The sequence below is a fragment of the Muscardinus avellanarius genome (assembly GCF_963383645.1).
Source record: "Muscardinus avellanarius genome assembly, chromosome: 13".
NCBI classification, from domain to species: Eukaryota; Metazoa; Chordata; class Mammalia; order Rodentia; family Gliridae; genus Muscardinus; species Muscardinus avellanarius.
This window is the reverse complement of record NC_137799.1, coordinates 89528462-89555085: the sequence shown is the minus strand read 5'-3', so window position 1 is coordinate 89555085 and position 26624 is coordinate 89528462. Positions and strand designations below refer to the sequence as shown.

Here is a 26624-nt window from a genome sequence, read left to right as displayed (position 1 = left end):
AGAGTTCCTACCACTTGGCTATCTCAGAAGACCAACCTGTATTTTGATATATTCAATAGGATCAGTTAGTTTTAAAAATACAGTCTTACATGACTAAATGAAATTGGGTAGCGTTTTTTGTAGTTCACTATCTACTGCAACTATCTGTCAATTGCAGTTACCTTCTTTGGACCATATTACCATATTTTGATGCTTGAATGTTTTTAAAGCATCATTTAGCCTTAAAATCCATTTTACTGGCAAGGGAAGGTTGCCTTTTCTGTTTGTCTTAATAGCAGCAGGGTTGGTATCTACTTTATCCAGTAGCCATATTAATGAAATATGCCAAAGAGAAAGCCTCTTGTCACAACATCTCACCCAACAGACATTCGGTTGTCCCAGGGATCTACTCTGCTTTAGAATACCCACCCATTTTTTTCACCCAGCAAAAAACCCTTTGACCTTGGGGGTCTAGTTTGATTGTCAATATCTTAGCTTCTCCTGAAGTACTACCTTCCCTAAAAATGTAAGTTGCAATTATTCTCTGATAATCAGTCCTAAACAGCCTTGTATCTGCATCAGGCAGAGCTCTATTATTGAGTTGCAAGGTTTTAAAAATTATTTATGTGTTTGTCTTCTGTCTTTAGACTGTGACTTCTCAAAGAAAGTAGTATTTCCAGTCCTTACAGTCCAACACGTAACTGCTGTATGAAGGGATAAATGAATATAGCAACCCCTAAAAAAGACTCATGCATTACTGGTGGGGGTGTAAATTGGTACGATCATGTTGGAGAGTTTTCTGGCAGCATCTCATAGAGGTAAGCAGAGATATACTGTGCATTAGTAATTGTATGTATAGGTGTATACCTGGTAGAAATACTTAGGTTTATTCCCCAAAGGTTTATTCGAGTATGGTCACAGCAGCTTTCTTTGTAATGACCAAGAACTAGAAACCAACCAACAGTAAAATAGATAAGTGAATTTTATATTCACATAATGGTCATAGTGTGGAGCAGTGAAGTGAATAATGCATGTTCGTATAGAAGCTTGGATAAATATCAGAAGTTATTCTGAAGTAAAGAAGAAGGAGACAGTGGAGCAGTACTGCAGGATTTCACTCAGTGAAATTGCTGAAATAAGCAAAAGTTATGACAGAAGCTGGAGCCGTGAGCAGTGAGCACCTTCTGGGGAGATAATAACTGAAGGGTGTGCAGTAAACTTCTGAAGAGCTAGAGGTGTTTTATTGCTTGAGATAGATGGTGGTCATGTGATTTGTTCACTTTGTAAAAATTCATGGAGCTGTGTACTTATGGCTTTTATACTTTATGTATGTTACATAAATACTAATATTTACTTAAAAATGAAAAGTACTGCTATAACAGCCCTGCCTTATGTATTGAGATGTGTTGAGAATTATCTAATAAAAGCCCACCAAGTACTGTGTGCATTACAACACTATCACCATGAACTGCATTATGATGTGAGGCTAGAATGCGCCAATAAGAACCTATAAAAAGTCTATTTCCATGCATACTGATTCCAGAAATGGTGCAGATTTTGAAGAATAATGGCAACCTTTGGTCAAATATGAGAATAGCTTATACTGAAGGTTGCTGATCATAGATTAAAATTTGACAGATTTATGATTGAAGAGAAAAATGATATACTTTAAAAATGCTTCCCCCCGTTTGATGAGATGAAATAATGTATAATAGTGAGCCGTGGTTAAATAGTTGTGTACAAAGCTGCTATCCTATCGAAGATATTAAACAAAGAAATGCAGGTTTGTAGTCTCAGCCCCACCAACACCTCTCTGCTCCCCTAAAAAAAATATTAGCTAGTTTTATGAAGGGATTCCACCAAAGTAGCTATCAGTACTCTTGGGGACTTCCCTTCCTCTCTACCTCCTTGAGTAATTGATAGATAATACTAAATTTAGGTCATTGTTAGAGTGAGTGAGGAGCTAGGGGACTCCTCCTCCTCCCTCTTCCTCCTCTTCCTCCTCCTCCCTCCTTCCTCCTCTTCTTCCTCCTCCTCCTTCTCCTCCTTCTCCCTCCCTCTTCCTCCTCCTCCTCCTCCTCTGCCTCCTCCTCCTCCTTCTTCTTCTTCCTCTTCTTCTCTCTCTCTCTTTGGTATTAGAGATTGAACCATGGGGCGTTCTACCTCCAGGCCACACCTCCAGACCTTTCTAAAAATTTTTAAATGTTGAAACAGGGCCTCACTAAGTTGCTTAGGTTGCCCTTGAGCCTGTGATCCTTCTGTCTCAGCCTCCCACGTACAGGGATTATAGGCTTGCACCACCATGCCTGGATGAGACTTTCTGTAGAGTTATTTAGTGCAGACCAGGGCCTCCCTTCTTAGTCCTATGGAGTCTGACCACCATTATGGCTCTGACCCACCTGTGTGTCCCTGGTGGTCACTCTGCCCCAGCCTCATCACAGCCTCCCAGTGAGGCCCATGCAGGCAGCCAAGCCTTAGCACCTTTCTCTGCCTGTACCCTTTCCCTGAGACGCTCATCCTGTATCCATCTCCATGCCTGACACCTGCCTATTCTTCAAGTCTTCCCTCATGTGTCATCTACCTAGTGAGGCCTGCTGTGAAAAACTGAAAAACTGTGTAAAATTGAAAACTGTCTCCCAAACCTTTCACTGCTTGTTGAGAAATTTCTAGCTACACTAAGGAACAGCATAATGGGGTGGAAGAAATATGGATGGGTTTTATAATGAAATCAAGACAGACTTAAAAATTCTTCTGCATCTTGGGGGAGTTCTTAGTCTTGCTCTGGTTTTTAGTATCCTAAAATGTAAAATAAAGTCACCTCTCAGGATGTTGCAATGACTGGACAGAAAACTGTAGGCGAGGCACCTCGCTATGGTTGCGCTTAGGGGGTCTGAACAAATGGAGCCCCCTCCCTTTAGCTATTGTCCCTCCACCTCAGGAAGAACTGACTGACACACGAGAATGCTTCCGGAAGCCAGTTCAAGACGAACATGAATATGTTTTCACGGGCAAATGAGCTAATGCTGAGAAGTTGAACCTTTAACATGCTAGCTGATATTATATAGTGAGCTCCATCCTCTCCACTCCCAAAATGACTTAATTAAAAACCCAGGAGAGGAAATGGCTTGAAGCCTTAGGTACGGGTGGGAATTGATAGGTTAATAAGTTCCGTCTCTAAGGCATAGGTGATGTTCCACCCTAGAGGAAGAAGAGATAATGAGGATCTTCTATCTAGCCCCAAACATTCAAAGGAATTCCAGGAAGGAACTGTGCCACTAAGAATTATGTTCTAAAACACCCCAAGGGAGAAGCAGAAGGTACCATTTGCCTCTGGGATACAGGGATATGCCATTCAGTTGCTAAGCAACTCACCCCTCTGGGCTGGTTTGCTCTGGCTTGTGTTTGGGGTGCCAGTATGGGATGAGAATAAATGTTTCTTGTAGAAAGATCATTTATTTATTTATTTTTTTTTGGTCCTTCCAGGTGTGAAAGGAAGGATCTTTCTAAAAACCCAATAGGACACAGGGCTGATTTTCTTCTTTGTCTAGTGAGAGTAGGATGGGAGGAGTCCCAAAATGGACAGAAGGCCATCAGTAGATGGCCTTGAGAGGTGGGCGTGTATGTATCTGTCCACGGTTTCAAACCTAGTCCACAACGAATGCTCAGAAACAGGGTGTGAGACACTGGTTGGTTGGGAAACAGACAAACTTATTGAAAAAGAAATGTTCTCAAAGTATGCACGGTAGTGCTTAAGGACCAATGACTTGGGGGAAAGGGAGATCTGAAGCTTTAGAGTCCCAGAAGTGAGTTCAGATTCCAGGTCCAGCTCTGGTGTTTGAGACTCTGTTTCTCTATTTGCCAAATGGAGATAATAGTATTACTATCTAACAAAGTAACTGAGAATTAATGAGCTAATAGATGTAAATGGCTTATTAGCACAGTGCTTGCTTCTTAAGGGTGTCCAAAATGTTTGCATTTTTATTTAAAGAATTGGATGGTTATAATTGTATACAATAGTGCGTGTGTTGGTTAATTACATTTATCCTGAAGCGTCACATTCTCTCTTCTCTCCTCTCTCCTCTCTCCTCTCCCCTCTCTCCTCTCTCCTCTCTCCTCTCCCCTCTCCCCTCTCCCCTCTCTCCTCTCTCCTCTCTCCTCTCTCCTCTCCCCTCTCCCCTCTCCCCTCTCCCCTCTCTCCTCTCTCCTCTCCCCTCTCCCCTCTCCCCTCTCCCCTCTCTCCTCTCTCCCCTCTCCCCTCTCTCCTCTCTCCTCTCTCCTCTCTCTCCCTCTCTTTCTCCCTCCCTCCCTCCCTCCCTCCCCCACCCTTTTGGTTATGGGGATTGAATCCAGGAACATCCTACCCTCAGCCCTTTTATTTTTTATTTTGAAACAGGATCTCACTAAGTAGCTTAGGGACTTGCTAAATTTTTGAGACTGGCCTTGAACCTAGGATCATGCTATGCCAGCTTCCTAAATACTGGAATTACAAGTGTGTACTACTACGCCCAGCCTCACATTCTCTTAATCAAAATACATGTCTATCTTCTTTTTAAAATACTTTTATTGGTGCATTAGAGTCTCACATAATAACGTAGTTCACAGTGGTGGTGACATACGTGCACACAGCACTTGCTGGGCTTCCCTCAGCTCCCTTCCCACTCCCTCCCCCTTCCCCACCCAGGGAAATATTCATTAGCATTGTCACACACATACATAATGTCGATGGAAGAAGAGTTTCCTTTGTTGACCCTCCCTCTCCCTCCCCCTCCCCCTCCATGATCGCTCTCCCTCTGCCGGACTTTCTTTTCCTTTATCTAAAGTCTCTCTTGTATCCTGATCATTCCCTATCTTTTACATATGAGAGAAAACACCTGACCCTTCACTTTCTGTGCCTGGCTGATCTCACTTAACATAATGTTCTCCAGCTCCATTTATTTTCCTGAAAATGACATAATTTTATTCTTTTTTATTACTGAGTAGAATTCCATGTGTGCGTATAATTTTGTCATCCGTTCATCTGTTGACAGACATCTAGTTTGCTTCTGTAATTTGGCCATTGTGAATTGTGCTGCTATGAACATGGATATACACGTATCACTATATTATTCTGCTTTCAGTTTCTTTAGAAAGATGCCCAGGATTGGTAGAGCTGGATAATTTGGTGGATCCATTCCCAATTTTCTGAGAAATCTTCACACGGATGTCCATAGTGGGTGCACTAATTTGTAATTCCACCATCAGTGTGGAAGAGTTCCTATTTCCCAATATCCTTGCCAGCATTTATTGTTGTTTGACTTCTTTTTTCTTTTGCGGGTCTGGGGATAGAACCCAGGGGCATTTGACCTCCAAGCTACACCCCCTGCCCTATTTTTTATTCTTTAATTTGAGACAGGGTCTCACTGAGTTGCAGAGGGCCTCACTAAGTAGCTGAGGCTGTCCTCGAACCGCGATCATCCTGTCTCGGCCTCCTGAATGCTGGGATTACAAGCGTGCGCCACCATGCCCGGCTGTTGTTTGACTTCTTGATGATTGCTACTCTGGTTGGGGTTAAATGGAATCTCAGTATAGTGCTTTTTTTTTTTTTTTTTTTTGGTGGTACTGGGGTTCCTGGAAACCCTTCTACCTCCAGGCTATACTACCAGACCTATTTTATATTTTTATTTGGAAACAGGGTCTCTTAAGCCAGTGAGGCTGGCTTCGAACGTGCGGGATCCTCCTGTCTTCGCCTCCCAAGCGCGGGGATTACAAGCGTGAGCCACCATGCCCGGCCTTCAGTATAGTTTTGATTGCATCTTCCTGATTGCTAATGATCTTTGTTGAACATTTCTCATGTATTTATTGGCCAACTGGCTAAGGTTTTTCTATGTTGATGGGGCATTTTGTTTTTTAAGAAAGGCAGAACTTGGGGGAAAATCATCAGAGAGAAATGAGGAATTTAATAAAGAAAGGTGTTCTAGTTTAATAAATGATAGAAAGGAGGATGCGGGCGGAGGACAGCAAGAGCTGGGCAGCTGGTCCCTTTATCTACCCAGTAACCTGAAATTTCAGGAGCATTTGGTTCCATCTGCCTGGCTTCCTTCTTGTCCTGGTTGTGATCCTGTGTGATTTTACTATCTTCGTGACCTTTCTGCTCAACCGCCGCCTGCCTGCCTCAGTAGGGGCTCCCCTCTGGAGCCTGGTGGGCAGGAGCCATGTCTGCAGGCTAACAGGCTTTGCACTCCAAGGGTGTTGGGGGCAGTAGAGATATGCATAGTATTTATTGCAGCATTCTTTGAGTTTCCTGGGTTGACTTCCAGAATCATGGATTGGATGTTATTTTGCCTGAGGTACCACCTCTCCTCTTTCCTCCCTCCCCTCTTCAGCCCAGCATGGGAAACCTGCCTCCAACCTGAGCTTTGTATGAGTCACCACACCATCTTTGCATGCCCATAGCTACTCTTTCATGTGCTGCTGTGTGAACTGTGACTGTGTCAATAGTTTATCTGCTCTGGTAGTTGAAAAGAAATAAAACAGAGGTTTCAGCTTGGAGAGGCAAAATGACTCTTCACTGAAGGGTCAGATTACAAGCAATAAAATTTATGATTTGATATCAAGTGTCATGACAAAGACCATGGGTCAGTTCCCAAGCCCAGGCTGCAAGACAGCTTCCCACTCTGTTTTCCATAATTAAATGTAATTTTGGTGCTAGGTAAACACAGTGTTCATCTGTCTCTCCTGAACTTTGTCCCCAAGGGCTGTGCTGAGGTTCTGGGGTCTCCTGGGGGCCAAGGTATTAAAGAGAGGGAGTTCTTCTTTCATTATATGTGTCAGCCAATGCCTTGGGCCCAGCAGGAAGTCCTGGGACATGGAAACTGGGTGAGGCTGGGGAACCCAGTGCTTTAGATCTTGTTTTTCTAAATATCCTGTATCTTTCCTCCGTATATTATATCAAAAAGCTTGTCACCATTATTCACTTGAATTTTGACTTCCATTAGTCTGCGACTTCACCTTGTTGGGGTTGTCCTGTTTACAAATTTTGGGCTTTGTGAAATTGATAGGTAAAAATGTTTTACTATGGTAAAGAAATATTATAAATAATTTGCTGTGTATAAATCATTCTGTGACACACAATAAAGAATTCAGTGAAGAATCAGTGTATGCGAGAAGAAAGCTGGAGAGAAGGGCGAAGACTAGAGTTGTGGGGTCACACAGGGCAAGGGTATACGCGATGACCAAGACAGCATCTCATTGGTTTGTAGTGAGGTCAGAGGGCAATGTGGCATTGAATTTATATGCAGCCCTGAAATCAGGAGCAGGTCCTGAAATGAATTTTCTATTCTCAGGTTCATTCATCAATAGCAGAATTTTCTTTTCCTTCCTTCCTTCCTTCCTTCTTTCATTCCTTCCTTCCTTTTTTTAAATATTTCTTTGGGTTAGGGGACACCACAGTTCTACTCAATTAGGAAAGTCATATTTACAGCCCAGGGGTCTTTTGTTACTTTTTATGCCAATTATGCCATGAATTCATAGAGAATAGACCCCTTTCTGCTGGTTCTCACAAAGTGAGGTGGAGCAGGCTGGCACTTCAGTTGAACTCAGGTCCCTTTCTCCTTTTTAGGGTCATTTCCTTTCCCGGTGGCTTTCTTTAGTTTTTTTCAGGAAGCTATGTCGACTCTTAGAGTGCTTAATATGCTTAATGCACACATTAATTCTCTTGGCAAGCATCTTGCCCTCACTTGCTCGTTTGCAACAATGGCACAGCACAGCATGCTGGGCCCCACTGTGGACGCCTAGTTTTGCAGGTAGCCTTAGGGGAGGGGCCTTTTGAACAACACCCATTTCCTAAATGTCCGTAACATCACACGTGTGACCAAAGGAACAACCCCATTTCCCCCTAAAAACCCTGGGGAACCTACATCCTCTTCTTTGTCCCTTTGTGTTTGTCATTTTGGTGAATTACTGGAAGATGATGATTCTGGCCAAACAAAAGCCATAGCAGAATTCTGACAGGTAGAAAGGAAAGCTTTGTCCATATAGGGGAGGCGTAGGAGGTAATTTTGGTGGTGGGTGGGAATCTGCAATCTCAGTACTCAGGAGGCTGAAGCAGGAAGATCACAGGTTCTAGGCTAGCCTCAACAATTTAGCAAGAGCCTCAGAAAATCCCTGAGTCCCTGCTTCAAAATAGTAAAATAGGGCTAGGGGTGCGGTGCTGAGATAGAATACCCCTGAGTTAAATCCCAAGTACCACTAAAAAAATTAATTAAAAAAAGCAAGCAAGTAAATAGATAAATAAAATAGGGCTGGGGGTGTGGCTCTGAGTACCACACACACAAAAAACAAAACAAAAATTATGGTGGTGGGGAATTTTGTGGAATTTTTGAATGATCAAATGAACTCTAGGAAAATATGGAAAATAAAAAAAGCAAGATCACCTTCCAATGCACAAGCAAAGGCACAGTACAAGTCAGCAACTGAACAACAGATATGTACAGTTAACATCTCCGAATCAGTGCTTGTTACTCCAGGTGTTTCCTCCCTGCCAAGAGGCCAAGAGGCCCAGGTGGAATCTGTGGGTGCTGTTTCTCCTTGTTTGCTCTAAGCATGTTTATGTCAACACTGCAGTAGTGCACTGGACCCCGGGTGACGCTCCAGATTGATTACCCAAGACATGGAGAAAGATCTTTGGCTCTGGTGGCCTCTGACTTCTCTCCTTTCTGTCTTCCAACTTCTTGCCCTGCAGCTGGTGGGAAGACCAGGAGGCTCTTTATGGAAAGGCAGGAGCCGGGAGGTGTGGGGAAGGAAGCGGGGCAGTTGCTCTGTGGCTGGGGGCAGAGGAGTGGGAGGATAATTTTCCCTGCTCTAAGAAATCTAAATATTTATACAGTTTCTCAGAAATCTGCGTGTCTTCTTTCTGAGCCATGACTCCAGCTGCCTGGCCTGATGGTTGCAGACACCTTCCCAGGGTGTTGGTATCAGGGAGTGGAGAGGGGCAGTAGAATGTGACTCCTTTGCTGGGAGAGATAAGAAATCGCCTATGTGGAATGAAACCTAAAACTTAGGCTGTTTGATTCAGCCTGTGATGGAGTCATATCTGCAGAATTTTCATCAGGATAGAAAGTAAGAACCAAGCCTGCAGTCCTGCCCATCCTCCCAAAAATTATCAGTTTAAAGTCCTCTCTGCCAGCTTGTGTCCTACCCTTGTTATAGCATTGGTATGAAGGAGGAATGATGGACACTTTCAAAACCATCTGTCTTTATTGTCAAAGCACCCCTTCTAAGTCCATAGGGGACCAAGCTAATTGGGTTCAGATACAAGGGGATAGTCCAGGGGCAGTGTGGAAACCCGGCAATGCCTGAGCTTGGGCCTGGGGTGCACCTTCACAGGCCCATCCCAGGGCTGCACACCTGGGCCCTTGGCGGCCCAGGAAGGTTGGTAGTGTGTCCAGGGCCATCATTTGGCAGCAGCAGAGGGCCCTAAGCCATTACTGTGACTTTAAGACCAGAGATATTTTTACTTCACTCAGTCTCTTGCTTCTCTTTATTTCTGGGAAAAGGGAGGTGAAACTTCTTTATACTGTGATAACTGGAATTATGGTTCACATATCTTAAGGATACTTTTAGCTCATTGGCCCATAAGAGTATAGTCTACAGGTTATTTTCAGAGTCAACTTGAATTTCTTTTTAGCCCTGTGTGACTAAAGAGAAACATTACACTGATAATCAACCTAATGCTTGTCCTTTTTTTTAAAGCTAGAAAATGAAAATAGGTGTAAAGAAAAAACTGAATTCTTTGTGTCCATGAGAGAGAGAGGAGAGAGAGAGTATGTGTATGCATATGTGTAAACATACAGATATGAAGTATACCAATTTTACAAACATACACATTGTACGAAACATACAAACACTTAAATCTTACAAAATAATTTTCTATCTACTTTTTTCATTTTGCACATGTCTTGTGTATCTCTGCATGCCTCCTTAAAAGAAATTCCTAAAGAGGGGCCCTACTTTACACTAATTTTTAGCATGCATCTCTGTGCATTCTTTTGTGATTACACCATAACAATACATTGTTGAATCACTAAACAGTGCACAAGAATGTTCCTTAGGAATAAAGAGCTGGCATGTTGGATGCAATATTTTTCTTCCTCCAGGAACCTGCTGTCTGCCCCAAAGACAGTGGCTGCCTGTTCCAGCCACTCTCTGCCTTCACCTCTCGGTTTCTCCCTCTTCCTTTCTCCTGGAGAGAAAAGCTGACTTCTTGCTCCTACCAACGTATGCACGTAGTTAGAGAAGAGGCCTTATGGCTAATAAGGAGCCATAATATGAGCTAATATTAATGCATTGTTAGTAATTATTGTTCCATGTGGTATTCTAGAGTTCTGTAGGTTTTGACAAAAATAGAGAGAGGAGGCTTAAATGAGAAAGTAAGTTTGTAATAGCTGATAATGGCAATTAAAATTCCTATCACTCGTTCTCTGTATTTTTGGTTTAATACAAACAAAACACCCTTGGCTTGGGTTGCTGTGTAGTCAGAACAGAAGTAAATATAAGTAAGATGTTTTTCCTCCTGCATGACTAATCGCTTGAGGGCAGAGGGAGGTGTGATAGCTGGGGAGTCCAGCCCACATCTTTCAGGCTTTAAATATTTGCGACAAATCCTTCTGGTGTGCATGCGTGCCTGTGTGTATGTATATGTGTGTGCGCACGCACGTGCATGTGGGTGTGTGTTTAGGAATCCCTTAGCACACAGAGCAGTTGTTTCAGAATTCTAGAGACTGGTATGGGCTACTAGCTCGCTCACTGCCTGAGCAATGGCACGGGAACTTTCTGGAATGCGGGAATGACACTATTGAAGTGAGATAAGACTTTTAAACTTGAAATTGGGGCATGATTTTTTTTTTCCAGAATAAAGTAGAGTTTGAGAGAGAAAATAATGTTACTTGGATGAATTAGGAATGGAGGTGGGTGGAGAGCATACATTTCTACAAGGTCATCCACCCAAACTCTGCGGGTGCTAAGGCTGTAGGAAGGGTAGATGACACGCTCTGTGTGCAGTGCTCAGCACGGACACTTAGTGCTCAGCGACTCGCAGCTGTCATTTCCTGGACGGTTCCTGACCATATGACTTCCCTGAATCACACTGGGTGACAATTTCCTCCGCATGGCCATGTGGAGTAGTGGAAGATTCTCTGGGGCCAGCCCGATTCTCCAGTGGCATCTCCTCTTTCCTGGATTGGCCTGTTGTGCCCCTCCATTCCTCAACCTTCTCATGATACCTGCTAGATAAATGTCATCAAGTGTGACCGTGACCAGCTCTGGCCTATTGCAGGACCTTGTCCATCGGCATTATCCCGGTAGTTTTAAGCACATGTGAATGTTCCAGCCACTCTCTGCCTCTCGGTTTCTCCCTTTTCCTTTCTCCTGGAGAGGAAAGCTGACTTCTTGCTCCTACCAACATATGCACGTAGTTAGGGAAGAGGCCTTATGGCTAATAAGGAGCCATAATATGAGCTAATATTAATGCATTGTTAGTAATTATTGTTCCATGTGGTATTCTGGTTCTGTAGGTTTTGACAAATATATAAGGCCACTTCCTCCCAAGTCCCCTCTTTTCCGTCTAGTCATTCTTCCTTCTGTAAAAAAGCAGATAATTGTATTGCCTTTTCATAATGCCATTTGGATGTATACAGTATGTGACCCTTTCAGGATAGCTCCTTTCACTACGTAATATGCATTTAAGGTTCATCCACTTATTTCTGTGGCATGCCAGCTCATTTCTTTTGTGTTGCTTTATTCTTTTTATCCCATTGTATGGATATATCAGTTAGTTCATTCATTTACCTATTGAAGAGCATCTCAGCTGCTTCTGGGGATTGACAGTTAAGAATAGAGCTACTTTAAACATTTTTTGCAGATTTTTGTGTGAACATAAGGTTTTCAACTGACTTAGGTTAATATCACGGAGTATAATTGCTGAATAGAAAGGCAGTAAGCAAATGCTAGTTTTAAAGAAACTGCTGAACTTCTTCCAAAGGTATTGTTCCATTTGACATTTCTACTGCAGTGAATGGGCATTCCCGTTGCTCCACGACCTCATCAGCATTTGGTATTGTCAGCGTTTTGGATTTTACCTAGCCAATAGGGGTGTATAGGTGTGTCTGATTTTGTGATTTGTAATTTCAAATATACTCATATTTTATTTATGCGCGTATTTGCCACTTGCTTCTTTGCTCTTTGGTGGTGTCAAATCTTTTGCTCACTTCTAAATTGGGTTGCTTGCTTTCTAATTAGTGAGTTTTTATTTTTTTCTGTATATTTTGGATATAAGTTTCTTGTCAGATGTTTTATGCAAATATTTTTGACTTGTCTGTGGTTTATCTTTCATTCCTGTAGCAGTGTCTTTTTTCTTTTCTTCTCTTTCTTTTGGTCCTGGAGGTTGAGCCCAGCTGCTTTCTACATCTGAGTCACACTTCCACATTATTATTATTATTATTATTATTATTATTATTATTATTATTAATTTGGTGGTACTGGGGTTCCTGGAAGCCCTTCTACCTCCGGGCTACACTCCCAGACCTATTTTTACATTTTTATTTGGAAACAGGGTCTCCTAAGGCAGCTCTGCCTCCCAAGAGCAGGGATTACAAACTTGCACCACCACGCCCGGCTTATTAGTTTTTTGAAACAGAGTTTCCGTAAATTGCTGAGAGCCTTGCTAAAGCTGGCCTCCAATTGCAACCCTCTTGTTTCATCTTCCCAAGCACTGGGATTACAGGTAAGCACCATTGCTCCTGGTTCCAGTAACAGTTTCTTTCATGCACAAAAGTTAAAATAATTTTTTTTTTCAGTACTGAAGATTGAACCCAGCGATGCTTTACCACTGAGCTACATCCTCAGCCTCTCCCCCTTTTATATTTTGAGACAGGGTCTTGCTAAATTTCTTAGGATAGCTTTGAATTTGTCTTCTCCTGCCTCAGCTTGCCAAATTGCTGGTATTACAGTTGTCTGCCATCATGCCCAGCCAAAGAAAAGTTCAACTTGTGAATTTTTTTCTTTCATGGATAGTGATTTTTGTGTTATATCAGAAGAGTTATCACAAAATCCCAGGTCATTCAGGTCTTGTCCTCTTATCTTCTTGAACTTTTATAGTCATGTATTTTATGTGCATGCCTGTGATCCAGTTTGAGTTAATTTTTGTGAAAGATTTAGGACTGTGTCTAGATTAATTTCTCTTTTGCACGTGGTGGTTCATTTTTTCAGCACTATTTATTGAAAAGATTATCCTGTATCCCATGAAATTGTCTTTGCTCTTTTGTCAAGGATCATTTGACTATATTTGTGTAGGTCGATTTCTGAACTCTCTTCTGGTCCACTGATTTTGTCTATTCTTTTATTACTGCCGTTTTGTCTTAATCACTGTAACTTTATAGTTAACTTTTGAAGTTGAGTAGTATCAGTTCTCTTGTTTTGTTTTTCATCAGTATTATATTGGCAATTCTGGATATTTTGCCTTTCCAGAAAAACAGTGACATCAAATAGCTGATGCCTCACTGGGCAATTGACTGGACTTTCCCTAAATCTGCAGATGAAGTTGGCAAAAACGGATGTCTTAGCAATACCGAGCCTTCCTATCGTGCTCATGGATGTAGGAATGTCTTCTCATTTATTTAGAGTTTCTTTAATTTCTATCATCGTAGTCCTATAGTTTTCCTTATATAGACTCTGTACATACTTTTTAAGACTTATACTAGTATTTTTTTCTGTTTTGAGAACTAATATAATTGACCTTATGCTTTTAATTTAATATTAAAATTGTTAATTGCTGACGTTTAGAGAATGAATTCACTTTTGTGTATAGCCTTGTTTCTTGAAACCTCGCTATCATCACTTATTAGTTCCAGGTGTGGGGTTTTATTATACTGTTGTTCTTTTATCTTTGTTCGTATGTTTTCAGTAGATTCTTTGAGATTTTTTCCATATAGATAATCACTGAATCTGCAAGAAAAAATGTATTTCTTTCTTCCTTATCTGTACACCTCTTATTTCTTTTTTATTGTATAACTAGAAATTCTAGCACTATTCTCAAAAGAAGTGCTATGAGGAAATATCCTTGCCTTATTCCCAATTTTAAGGGGAGGAAAGCATCAGTTTCTTACCCTTAAGTTGAAGCTTGCTATAAGATTTTTATAGATGTTCTTTATCAAGTCAAGGAATTTTTAATTTTTAGCCATCCAAAAAATTGGCTATATCCGGGTGTGGTGGTGCACGCTTGTAATCCCAGCATTCAGGAGGCTGAGACCCGAGGATTGCGGTTCTCGGATAGCCTCAGCTACTTGGTGCTCAGCTACTTAGTGAGGCCCTCTGCAACTCAGTGAGACCTAGTTTCAAAATAAAGAATAAAAAATAGGGCAGGAGTTGTAGCTCAGAAGTCAAATGTCCCTGGGTTTCATCTCCAGACCCGCAAAAAAAAAAAGAAAAAAAATTGGCTATAATAACCATATCAAGCAGACTCAAGTTTAGATATTGACTCTGCCACTCTCTAGCTATATTGGCCTTGGTTAAATTAATGAGCTTATTTGAGCACTTACCTTAGTTTCCTCAGTAAACGATTAAAAAAAAAACTTAGCTGAGATTCTATACAGGATTGGATTTGGAAAACTCTTTAATTATTCAGAGATGAGTGCTTTCAAGAATTGGGCTTGGCAGTAAACCCTGAAATAGAAAGAAGGAAAGATGTGGAAGTAAGAACCTTTAGAGCACTAAGCAAGCTGTGGCAAGAGTTAAGAAGAGCTGATAAAATTCTGTAAGCATTGGCATGGTCTTGTGTGCCCATCAGAACAAAAATGACTGATGACTAGGCATGAATACAGAAGGCATCTTTGAGAATGAAAGCTCTGGGACACAAAAGAGGAGCTGGAGCTGGAAAACACTCAGGAGACAAAGAAAGAAGGCAAATACCACTCGCAGGCTATTCCACCTGCTTCTTCAACTGTGATGCACCTTTAGAAAACGACATCTAGGTCCACAGAATGGAGAAACCCAGCTGTCATGGATGCTCCATCATCTCATGGATGCATGTCTCTTTACAATTTATCATTTTTGTTTTTGTGGTGCTGGGAATCAAACCCATGGCCTTGTGCTTGCTAGGCTAGTGCTCCACCACTGAGCGACACCTCAAGCCCATTTCTTCTACTTGTTTCCTAAGGCTCCTTTTACTTTCCCTAACCCTGATGCTACTAAGCGTCTCACTGTGTTGATGATAGTATATTTATGTCTTCTCTTAGAGTGTGTATGGATGATCGAGGACTTCAGATAAACTATTGGGTTTTCACTACAAGGCAGTTGGCTTGGGCTATGCAGCCACTTGTGTCTTGCCTTTATTTTTGTAGGTAGATCTCAGTGTTAGGCAGTGGCTAATGTTTTTTTTTCCCCCTCATGATTAGTTGGCTTTGGGTTTTGTTATTGTTTTCATTTTTTTTAGATCACTACTACAGTAAGAATCCATCTTTCCTCTCCCCTAACAGATTAATATTTATTATGCACAAAATGCTTTTAATCAATTTTACCTTTATTTTCAATTATCTTGCTTGGCTATAATTCATCGATTATTACTGCAAAAAGATGCATATTCAGAATTATGTATTTCAGCTTTTCATCTAATGATTTTGAATAATAGCACCAAAGCCACTTTGAATTTCTATGTGAGAACTATAGATTCAACCATCAGAAGTCCTTTTTAAAAATTTTTTGTGGTACTAGGGGTTGAACCTAGGGATATTCCATCTCTGAGCTATACCCTTAGCCATATTTAATTTTTTTAAATTTTGAAACAGGGTCCCACTAAGTTGCTGAAGTCCTTTCTAAGTTGTTGAAACTGGCCTCAAACCTGTGATCCTCCTGTCTCAGCCTTCCAAGTACTAGGATTACAAGGGTGTGTAAGGTTCTTCTGTTCTTGTTTTTGTTTATATTTATGCTCACTTAAACAGCCTTAATATTATTTCTTCACTATCTTGGGATGATGCAATTTTCTAAATATATGTCATAGCTCCAATATCAAATGCCAGTTACTATAGGAAAGGGAAGGAACAATTAATACAGCAATATATTACTTGATGTTTGAAATTCAATTGTAAAGTCCATTTTTTTCTAAAGAGATGCTATGATTTGGTTAACGATATGGTTCTTACCTTAACAAAATGTGGGACTCTACACAAATGTAGTTTTTTATCAGAATATCAACCAATGGAGAATTTTTATGCTGTTTAATCAAACCACAGTCTTTTTTTAATGAACTAATGTATGTCTTCCACAATAGAAGTGGGATGACTTAGTAAACCGATTTCTCATTTCTATTCTTTGTTCTGCTTATGAAAGTAATGCAGCCATCTGTTACTGGAAGACATAATCCTAGCAGCAAACTGATCATTCAGTTACTTTTTGGGGCCTTGAAATTGGCTAGAAGCTCCCCCTGGAGTTTCTAGGCATCTGTATGAGGATTGATTCTTCAATCAAGAATCAGCAGAGACATTTCTGTTCTTCTCTAGATGTGTATCCAGAAAGGCTTCCCCTTCTCAAGAGCAGCTCCTGTAGACATAGGGTATCAAGCAAAAGAGCCCATGAACAAGAACCCCATAACCTTGTTACCAGGAAACCAGGTCTGCAGCTCTGTTCGTCACGGGGAGCCTTTGGGAGCACAGTGCCAACCTTAGAACGCATGGTTCCCAGTGTCTACCTCTGGCCTATCTTTCTGACTCCTCTGGCCATTGCCTGCTCCCCTCACCCAGCGAGCCTCTCCCAAAGCTTCTGGTGGGCATTTGACCTTTCTTCTTCCAACGTGCCCTAGGACTTCAGTGGTGGGACAGGCTCAGAGGGCTCAGAACTGTGTCTACTGAGGGCTTTTTCTGGCTCTGAGGAAGCTCCAAGTACTTCCAAGGAAAGCTCTTCCAAGGGGCCCTCTCTGAGACCTCTATATTGCATCCGTTTAGGGGCTATAAAATGCCTCCAGGGTTCAGGAAGATATTGGAAGGTAAGCAGAGGGATGGAAATGTCATGGGCTGCAGTGCTCATTTCCTAGTAAGGAACAGCTGAGACTGAGCTTCAGAAGACCACCGTGGTCCATTTCCCAGACTCGCCAGCTTTGAAAGAGCAGCCAGCATCCAGACTTTCCACAGTCTCCCAACTTACAAAGATACCCAAACTCTGCCTACTGAATAAAACATGCTGATGATGGACCCAGCCCTTTGGCACATGAGCTGGTAACCTCAGTGACTGTTTCACACCAGCACCATTACTCTTTCAGCTCTCATAATTGGCCCGAGGCATTGGTTTACCTTCTCTGTTAAGTGGAAATTTGGGGTGCAACAAGCAGAGAAGCCAATTTTTACAAGAACTTCATGAGCATCTCTAGAAATTCGCACAAACAGATCGAGTTTGCAGACCTAGGCTCCATCTCTGTAGATATTTAGGCCCTGTCCTTAGTCAAGTTTCACAACGAGCGTAGCAGTTCCCAGCCTCATACCTCTGTCTATTATCCAGAGAGAAGAGAAAGTTTTTTTCTTGAAGCTCTTTCAGAAGAGTAAACAGTATTCATCCCAGAAAACCCAGTAAATTATTTCTCATGTCTCCTTGGCCTAAACTGGGTCACGTGCTCATGCCTGAACCAATCAGACAATAGCAGTGGGATTGCGCTTAGGCCAGTCAAGCCCGAGCCCTGGAGCCAGGGGCGGGCTATAGCTCCTGAAGGTTTTTGCATGTGCATATGTGCATACTTGGTCAAAACCAGGATTCCATTAGGGAAGACGAAGGGGAATATGGATACTGGGCTGTCATCCAGTGACATCTATTAGGACGTGCTTTCTGTTTTGCTAAACTATCTTTCCTGGGTCTGGTCTTGTGGTAGATAGCCCACTGCTTCTTCCTGCCAGTGTCCAAATTCCTAGTAAGTAGAGGATTTGACATTCATCCTAAATCCTCATATGGTTTTCTTTTTTTCTCCTCAAGTAGAGAATGAGGCCATGAAGGCAAATTGAATTACTGGAACAGCTTTGGGTATTAGATGCGGGTGTGACATCCTATAAACAAACATGAGACTTTTGAACTCATTTTCTTAGTCTGTAATATGGGAAGAATATTAACTACTTCATGCACAGTGTAATATAGTCCTGTTCTGGTGTACAGCAACTGTTAAAATAAATAGTAGTTATTATATTATGTTCCTACCTTCATTACTGCAGGTAGCGATTCAACCTCCAAACTTTGGTTTATAGCAATACTTTAAGTATTTTTGAGTTGATACTATTTTTTTTTCCCTGCTTAACTAATATCGAAAAGATAGCAACATGTCTTGGCTTTGTGTTTTAGGGTTCAGGGACTAAATTCTGTCACTTTTTCACTGAAGACAAGCCACTGCTGATGCAGGCAATTGATTTCTTTGCACTTTTTCTCTAAACACAAATTTATTGTTTTTCTAACTTTGCCACTGAACCGGAGAGCAAAGTTAAGTGCATCATCAGCAATTGGCTGCGAGAGGAGACAAGCAAAAACTTGAATTCTTAGTTTACTTTTTCTCTCACAGAGGCCAGTTCTGGGAGGTGAATGCCATCTGCTCAACTTCTATGAAATTGGAGACAAAGATTTTAAATTAAGACTATTCTTAATACTATTAAGAATGACATCTTATATGAGCATAGGTCTTTGGCATTTACAAAATGCGTTCACATTTACAAAGCGCAGGATTTTAAGGTCTGTGAATTTATAAATATTTCACTCACTGTTTATCTCTAATCACTATCTGAATGCCTGATGCATAGTAGGTGTTTAGCAAAGACATGAATGAGCCTTAAAATAACCCTCTGGGGGTAGAGCTGGAAGTTATTCTTATTACCCAGTTACAGAACAAGAAACTAAGTCTCAGAGGGATTTTATGACTGACTTAAGGCCACCCAACTGGTGAGTGGTGGAAACAAGTCTTGAATACAGGGCTCTGGTCTGTTTTCTAGTCCATTCTTTAGGGCAGAGAAGAGAACTGGAATTTTCTGCTAAGTAAGAAGGTTTGCAATTATAGACATTAGTTTCCTCGGGTATAAGGAAGTAAGTTTATATAAGTAAGCAAAAGCCATCCTGTGAGAGAATGGTAAGCTCTGTTGTGTCCTGTGTCTGATGGGACCTTCTTCTCTCTCTAGTCCACTTGGTGCCTTCAGGAGCCATAGCATCAGAAGAAAAGTATCATCATATTGCCAGCATCGACAAAGAATAACTTTCATTTATTGAGAAGCAACTATGTGTCAGATAAGATGCTTTGCAAATACTGACTTCAATACTCACCTTACTCATTAAATAATGTATAACTTAATTTGTAGACCTAGAGGTAGGGATTCAGAGCAACTAAATGGTTTTTTATTCTCTCAAAGAATAAAATTCATCATAAGAATTGCCCCATTATGAGAATAATCTAATAAGGGGCAGCAGTTTTAGGGCAAAGGAAGACTCCCTCAGGTTCCCTTGGCCACAGAGATGTCTTTCTCTGAACAAATGTCTGCTGACCCCCTGGACAGTCCTTGGGCTGGCTGAAGGGCCCCACTGAGTGTTGTGGCACAAGGAGAGCAGCTCAGTCTTTTCATTAACCAATCTTCACAGCCTCCCCTGCCCAGACATGTGCTTATTTTTGAAATGGGGCATAGATTGCCAGACCACTGAGAATTTGGCCCATTGCATAAATTTGCCTTTTGAAATATCTAGAGTTATGCTAACCGTCCTGCCATACCTAGTAGAGTATGATTTTTCCAGCCTAGGAAAGAGGATCCTGATAGGATATGGGGTTATTTCAGGGAGTTTAGGGAGCTGCATGTTCACCAAGAATTGTCCAAAAAATAGCTGAAGAAGGTGGAGAGTGCAGCACCCTGTTTGCATTTTGAGGCTTTTGGAGCAAAGAAATGCTCAAAATAAACCAAATATGTTTGCGTAGTTTAAATGAGAGCATTTCAAACTCTCTGATAAGAGACCAGTTCTAGATTTTGTTTTTCCAAACTATTTGGGATCAATACTTGTAGAAAACAAAGTAAAACTAAATTACTCTTAATTTCTGCATGATCTCCCGGAGTACCAGTAGCAGTTCATGTTTCTGCATAGCTCATGGACCACGCCTAGACTAGTACTGCTTGAAAGATTTTGTAGCACATTAAAATATTATAATTGTGTTCACATTATTTTAGTACATTTATTTATAAAATCATTTCCAGCAGTGGGCCAACAAGTTAAATGTTCAGGTGAACAAATTCTTTCAACCACGTCCATGCATTTCTGAGATTATATAACCCGTTTTACAGACAGCATTAAAAATCTATATTTAAGCACTTAAGGATTTTAGGCACAGATGATCAAATCCTACTAATCCCTGTTTGGGAGGCCTTATTACTGATACATTTATCTCCTACTATTTTTCACATGTATGCGATGCTGTTGTGAACAGTAAAATACAATTTTAGGTAATAGCTCTAAAAAATTTATATGAGCTGTTTATCCCCCTCCCCCAACCCTTGCTATTCAATCAGTACTGAAAGTCTAGCTGTTACCTTATGGGAAATCAGACAGAAATTTGACATTAAAGTTTTTTTAGTGTGCACACTCCTAATTTCAGCTACTTGGGAGGCTGAGGCAGGAACACTGTAAGTTGTAGGCCAGCCTGGGCAACTTAGCGAGACTTTGTTTCAAAATAAAAACTAAAAAAGGGGTTGGGGGTGTAGCTCAGTGGTACAATGTCCCTGATTTAGATTCCCATACAGAAGAAATAGCCCTTTTATTAAAAATCTTTGCCAGCCCCTTTTCCACACGGACCTTGAAGGAGACACAGACTTTGAAGGTTGGCTTTTCCATGATTGGCAGAATTGCCCCTGGGATGACTCTGCCTTCTTGCCCGAGTCTCTCTATTATTGCAGATGCAGGGGTGGTGGGAAGCACCTCCTTTTGTTCTAAGAGCCCATCTTTCCACGAGAGAAAAGTGATGCCCTGTTTGCTCATCCGGTGATATCCAACGTGCCAGACACTGGTTCAGGCAGCTGGAACTTACCTCTATCCTCAGGAGGGTCAGGAGGAAGTTTGGGGCCAGAACTTCTGCCCCCTCTTCCCTTCTCCTGAGTTGTACAGACAGGTAGCGGGGCCTCTGCTCTCACACACCTGACTCCTGAACATGCTGTCCTGGCATTTGGTTTTGCACCTGTGTGGTGTTAGAACAGAACTTACCACCAAAATGATAACAGAAACTTTGTTTACAGACAGCATCCAGGTTTCCAGGCAGGAGTGAACAGAGCTGGGCACCATTTTCTTTGGCATGAAGTATTATTATGTAAAGCATTTTGGTAAAGGAAAACATGAGCTTTTATTTTTCCATGTGTCCTCTTTAGTCAGGTAAATTCATTTTTATTTTATTTATTCATTTGTTTATTTATTTTGCGGCTCTGGGGATGAAACCCAGCCCAGGGCATTTGACCCCCAAACTACACCCCCTGCCCTGTTTTTTATTCTTTATTTTGAAACAGGGTCTCACTAAGTTACGGAGTGCTGTCCGCGAACTGTGATCCTCCGGTCTCAGCCTCCCAAAAGCTGGGATTGCAAGCGCGAGCCACCACACCCGGATGTAGTCAGGTAAATTTTTTGATGCCAGGGAATTCCCCCTAGACCAATGCTTCTCAAACTTTAATGTGCATACAAATTGCTGGGCTTCTTGCCAAGATGCAGTGCAGGTTCAGTAGGTCTGGGGCAGTTCCCGGGAGTCTGTTTCCAGCGAGCTCCTTCCCAGGTGACGCTGATGTCACTGTTCTCTAATTTGTGGAAGTTGTTTTCATTAGAGTCGCAGAGACCTAGAAACCACCTGGTTGCCTGGAAACAAGGTATGAGTTCATTTTGTAATGTTATCACAAAATACCCAAGCATGCATAATGAGTAAAGAAATGAGGTTTATTAGGCTCACATTTTGGGTGGCTAGAAAGTCTAAATAGTGTGCTGCCGCATCTGGGTGTCACTATATGAACAAGAAGTGAGAAAGGAGTGGGCAGAAAGGTCGTTTATGTGAGCACAGGAGGGACTGGGGAGGAGCCGGGCCCAGGCTTTTATATTCTGTTCTCGTGGGAATTGGCCTGATCTCGAAAGATCGACATTCATCCCTTCTGAGGGTGGCACCCCATGATCTGATCACTGCGGACTCTCACCGCCTCAGCACCGTTACACTGGGGACCAGTCTCCAGCACGTGAACCGCTGGGAGAAAAACCATGTCCACACCACAGCACCTGGGCATTGGCCGGACCTACTTTTGTGGCAGGCGTCGATCCCAATTGCAGCCACACTCACTCCAGTTACTTGATTGTTCGCAGTGGCATTTTGCTAATCTTAAGGGTCTTGAGTAGTCTAAGAACATATGGCTGGAGGGGAGATAGTGGCCACCGTGTTTAGTCATTTAAAGAATCTTTTTGTGCTTTGCAGTACATCTTCCTTGGGGCAAAATGACGGCATTATCTGCCATGCCCGATCCAGGCCCGCTCAGCCCCGCACGATCACGACACAGTGCCTCTGCTCACATCCCGCGTCTCTTGTACGTGCCAGCAGTGAGTCTTTTGGGGTTCATCTGAATGCAGAGCGCTTTGCAATCCAATCATAAAGTGATAAACCCGAGCGTTATGTTCGATGAGGCGATACTGCTCGGCCTCCCTAAGATGAATGGATTAGCGCGTGTGTTTAAGAGTAACCAAACGGATCGATTGTATTCTGGACATAGGACTCAGTAGTCATCAGACTGTCATTTGATCCTTCTAGCTTAAAAAACAATTACAGAAGTTTCAAAACCAATTCGGTTTTGATGTTTTGTCTCTTTCAACTGACATCAGAGGGTTTATCTTAGGAAGGAAGTCAAGGCTCATGCAAAATTAAACTGGAAAGGCAAGTCAGGAAAATAGAGGCTTCGTGTTACCACGTGCACTCAGAGGCTCTGGTGCTTCCTTCAGGGCAGTGCAGATGAGGCTGGGAGCAGCTTTTGCATTCAATTCCTGGGCTTATGGTAGTTGTTTTTATTATTTTATCTATTTTTTGGTACCGGGGATTGGACCCAGGGACATTTAACCTCCAGGCTATACTCTTAAACCTTTTTATTAATTTATTTTCTTAAATTTTGGAGCAGCATCTCATCGAGCTGCTGAAGGTCTTGCTAAATTGTTGAAGCCAGCCTCAAAATTGCTATCCTCCCGTCTCAGCCTCCCAAGTACCAACTTTACAGGAGTGTGCCACTGACCTTGTCACAGTAGTCATTTTTAATGAGCACATCACCATGTAGCGTAGACAAACTAATCTAAAATTATTTTTAATGAATTGGAAAAGTGGCTCCACTCTCTAATTTCTTAATTTCTTTTTATAGGTCACATTCCAGCCCCCAAACATTCCATGGGTCTGTCAGCAACTTTGATTTAAGCGTAACTTAATCTTATCAGATATCCTGATGAGGGCTTGCTTAGATGGGTCTCTGCTGTTAAGAAGGTTTTGTTGTGATGGTTTTTATCTTAATCAGATTTGGCAGATCAGCCTTTCACTAAGAATTTCGGAAGGGAAAATAATCTAACCGGTTTAGAAATCATTTTGCACACCCATTTCATTTTACCAAGATAGAAACGGCCAGGGGTTCCAAAGGCCTGCCATCAGATCCCAGTCCTGGGCGCCCTGGCTCTCTCACATTGCCTTTCTGTGGGTGGATGTGGCCCGTGTGAGGCCTGAGGAAGCAGGTTTCCCCATTTCTGGTGGAGGCCGGCCGACCCCGCCTCCACTGGCCCATGCACCAATCAGAACTGGCAGTGGGCTCGGGTCCCTCTGAAGAGTCAGCGGTGCGGTGGAGCGCAGTTCCTCCCACTACCTGGCCTGGCTCAGGTCTGCCCTAGCCGTGCCCTGTCGTGTGGCTTTGGGAAGTCACTGCATCGCTGTGGCACTCAGTCTTCTCACTTGTAAAACGAGGACTTTCTTAGGATTATAGTGAGGACAGAATGAGCGAATGATATGAAAAGTCAGAACCAACAGTCGAGGAACTGTGTGCTATTTGAGGGTTTGCAAAGTGTGGGCCTCCAGTGAGGTTTGAGTTGCAAAATCAGTTTTCTGAGTTACAAGTTACATTTAAAATTAAATGGCATGGCCGGGCGTGGTGGTGCACACTTGTAATCCTGGCATTTGGAAGGCAGAGACTGGAGGATCATGGTTCGCAGACAGCCTCAGCTACTTAGTGAGGCTCTTCGCAACTCATTGAGACCCTGTTTCAAAAAATAAAAAAGACTTAAAAATAAGTCTGGGGGTGTAGCTTGGAGGTAGAATGTCCCTGGGTTCCATCCCCAGTACCCCCCCCCCACACACACACAAATTAAATGGCATGATGTATAATCACAATTCCCAAGTAAAAGTATGAAATAAGGAAATTATAAAACATTGATAAAAGAAACTCGAGAAGACTTAAATAAATGCAAGGATATTATTCTGTTTCCATGGATTGGAAGAACTGTTAAATTATCATACTAACCAAAGCACTCCACAAATTCAGTGCAACCCCTATCAAATTCACTAGTAATGTCACTTAACACTTATGGGGAGGGAGGAGGGGAACAGGGTGGGATGCGGAAGGGAATCCTAAGTGATGTGATGTGTGTGTGTGTGTGTGTGTGTGTGTGTGTGTGTGTGTGTATCACTTTGCATCCCACTATGGTGAATACTAACAATGTGTCACTAAAGGTATTAAAGGAACTGAACGGCATATAATGGAATGAACTAGGCCAGGCGTGGTGGTGCACGCTTGTAATCAGTGCTCGGGAGGCTGAGACAGGAGGATCACAGGTTCACAGCCAGCCTCAGCTACTTAGTGAGGCCCTCCACAACTTAATGAGACCCTGTTTCAAAATAAAACAGGGACGGGGCATAGCTCAGAGGTAGAAGAATGTCCCTGGGTTCGATCTCCAGCACCAGAAAAAAAGAAAAAAAGATTTTGAAGCCCCCCACTCCAGGAACTGGAGTAAGCAAATTTGTTTTCCTGAGCACAGACCCCCTGGGTGAGCGGGGCCCGCTGCTGATGGGCCTGCACGCACAGATGGGCTCTGACTGACACTCAAATGTGCTTTCCTTGCAGAGGGAGACCAAAGGGCAGTTCCTCATTGACTATATCTGCAACTACTACAGCCTGCTGGAGAAGGACTACTTTGGTATTCGTTATGTGGACCCAGAGAAGCAGAGGGTAAGAGCCGCCTTCTCAATCAACCCATCTCTCTGGAGGGACCAGGCTGTGGGTGCTGTGGGGTTCCTCCCAGAGCTCTCATGGTGCCTTGTTCTCATTCTGTATTGGTCACAGGAAACCACTCAGCTGGTGGATGTGTGAGTGGAAGATGTAAGCCCTGTCCCCACTGGACTGGGTAGAGCAGGAGAAAAGAAGAGTTACCTTAGGGCTTTCCAGAAAGCTCTTACCTGGTTAGAAGAGAGAATATTCCTCTGACCTTTGAGCCCAGGGTTTACACAGCTCCTCAAGAGTGCCTATGTAAAACTTTGATATGGAGAAAATATTTCAACTTCCCTTTCTATCAGTTTAGAGGTGGGAATGAGAGCGAGAGCTTAATGGGTATAGGGTTTTCTTTGGGGATGATGAAGCTTTTTGGAACTTGGTATAAGTGGTGGTTGTACCACCTTGTGAATGTTCTAAGTGCTGCTGAAATGTGCACTTTATGACAGTTAGTTTTATGTTATGTGGATGTTATGGTTTGGATTGGATATAGAATGTTCCCCAGAAAAGCTTGTGTTGGCAATGTAGCCAGATTCAGAGGTGGGGTGTTGCTAGAAGAGGGGGTTCACAGCTAGAAAAGGTGGGAACATGGCCTTGGGGACTATATCTGTCCCTGTCCCTCCTCTTTTATTCTCATATCCTCCCTCCCTTCCTTCCTCCCTCCTTCCCTCTCTCCCTTCTCTCTCTCTCTCTCTCTCTCTCTCTCTCTCTCTCTCTCTCTCTCTCTCTCTCTTCCCTCCAACTCTCTGCTTCTTGCACCCATGAATTGAACTGAGCTTTTTCTGTACCCGGCCACTGAGATTTTTCTGCCTTAGAGGTGGCCGACTATGGACTGATCTCTGAAGCCATGAGCCTGAATAAATCCTCTAAGTTGTTCTTATCAGGTATTTGGGTCACAGTGAGGGAAAGGCTAGCTAACACATGTGGATTTCACCTCAGTTAAAGAAAAGCTTTTGACAGATGAAAGGTTAAATCACTTCACAAACTGTTCCATGGACATCACTAAAGTTGGCAGCCCCCCTTGTCTTCCTGCTTCTGGACACAGCTACCCTTGCTGGCATCATTTGGCGGGCAACATTGAGCAGGCGAGGCTTGCCTTCCGAGCTGGGGCCTCAGCCTTAGTGTGCGCAGACCTGACATGCTCTGGCCTCACAGTGGGTGTGAACCCTATTACAGACCTCCTGAACCCCTCACTCCCGAAGTACCCTGGGGTTTCTGTCTCACTGACTGTTTTTGCCTTCCTGCTGTGCATCTAAACTTGGACCCACCAAGCCTGCTTCTTAGAAGTAGAACATGTGTGAAGTGGCACCCTTGAGGCAGCCAGTGGTGTATGTGTGTGAGGTGGGATCTCTCTGCCTTCTTTAACTAGCTCTCCTCTTC

The 26624-nt window shown here is 42.6% G+C and overlaps 1 protein-coding gene across 1 annotated transcript in view; it reads left to right on the top strand.

The window, feature by feature from the left end:
* FRMD3 (FERM domain containing 3) overlaps positions 1 to 26624 on the top strand; it is a gene marked incomplete at both ends in the record, with an annotated part of 271973 nt that overhangs the window by 113932 nt on the left and 131417 nt on the right. The window contains one exon of the mRNA XM_080709442.1: positions 25101 to 25205. Within this exon, the coding sequence (XP_080565568.1) occupies positions 25101 to 25205 (105 nt within the window). The remainder of the gene's footprint in view (positions 1 to 25100; positions 25206 to 26624) is intronic.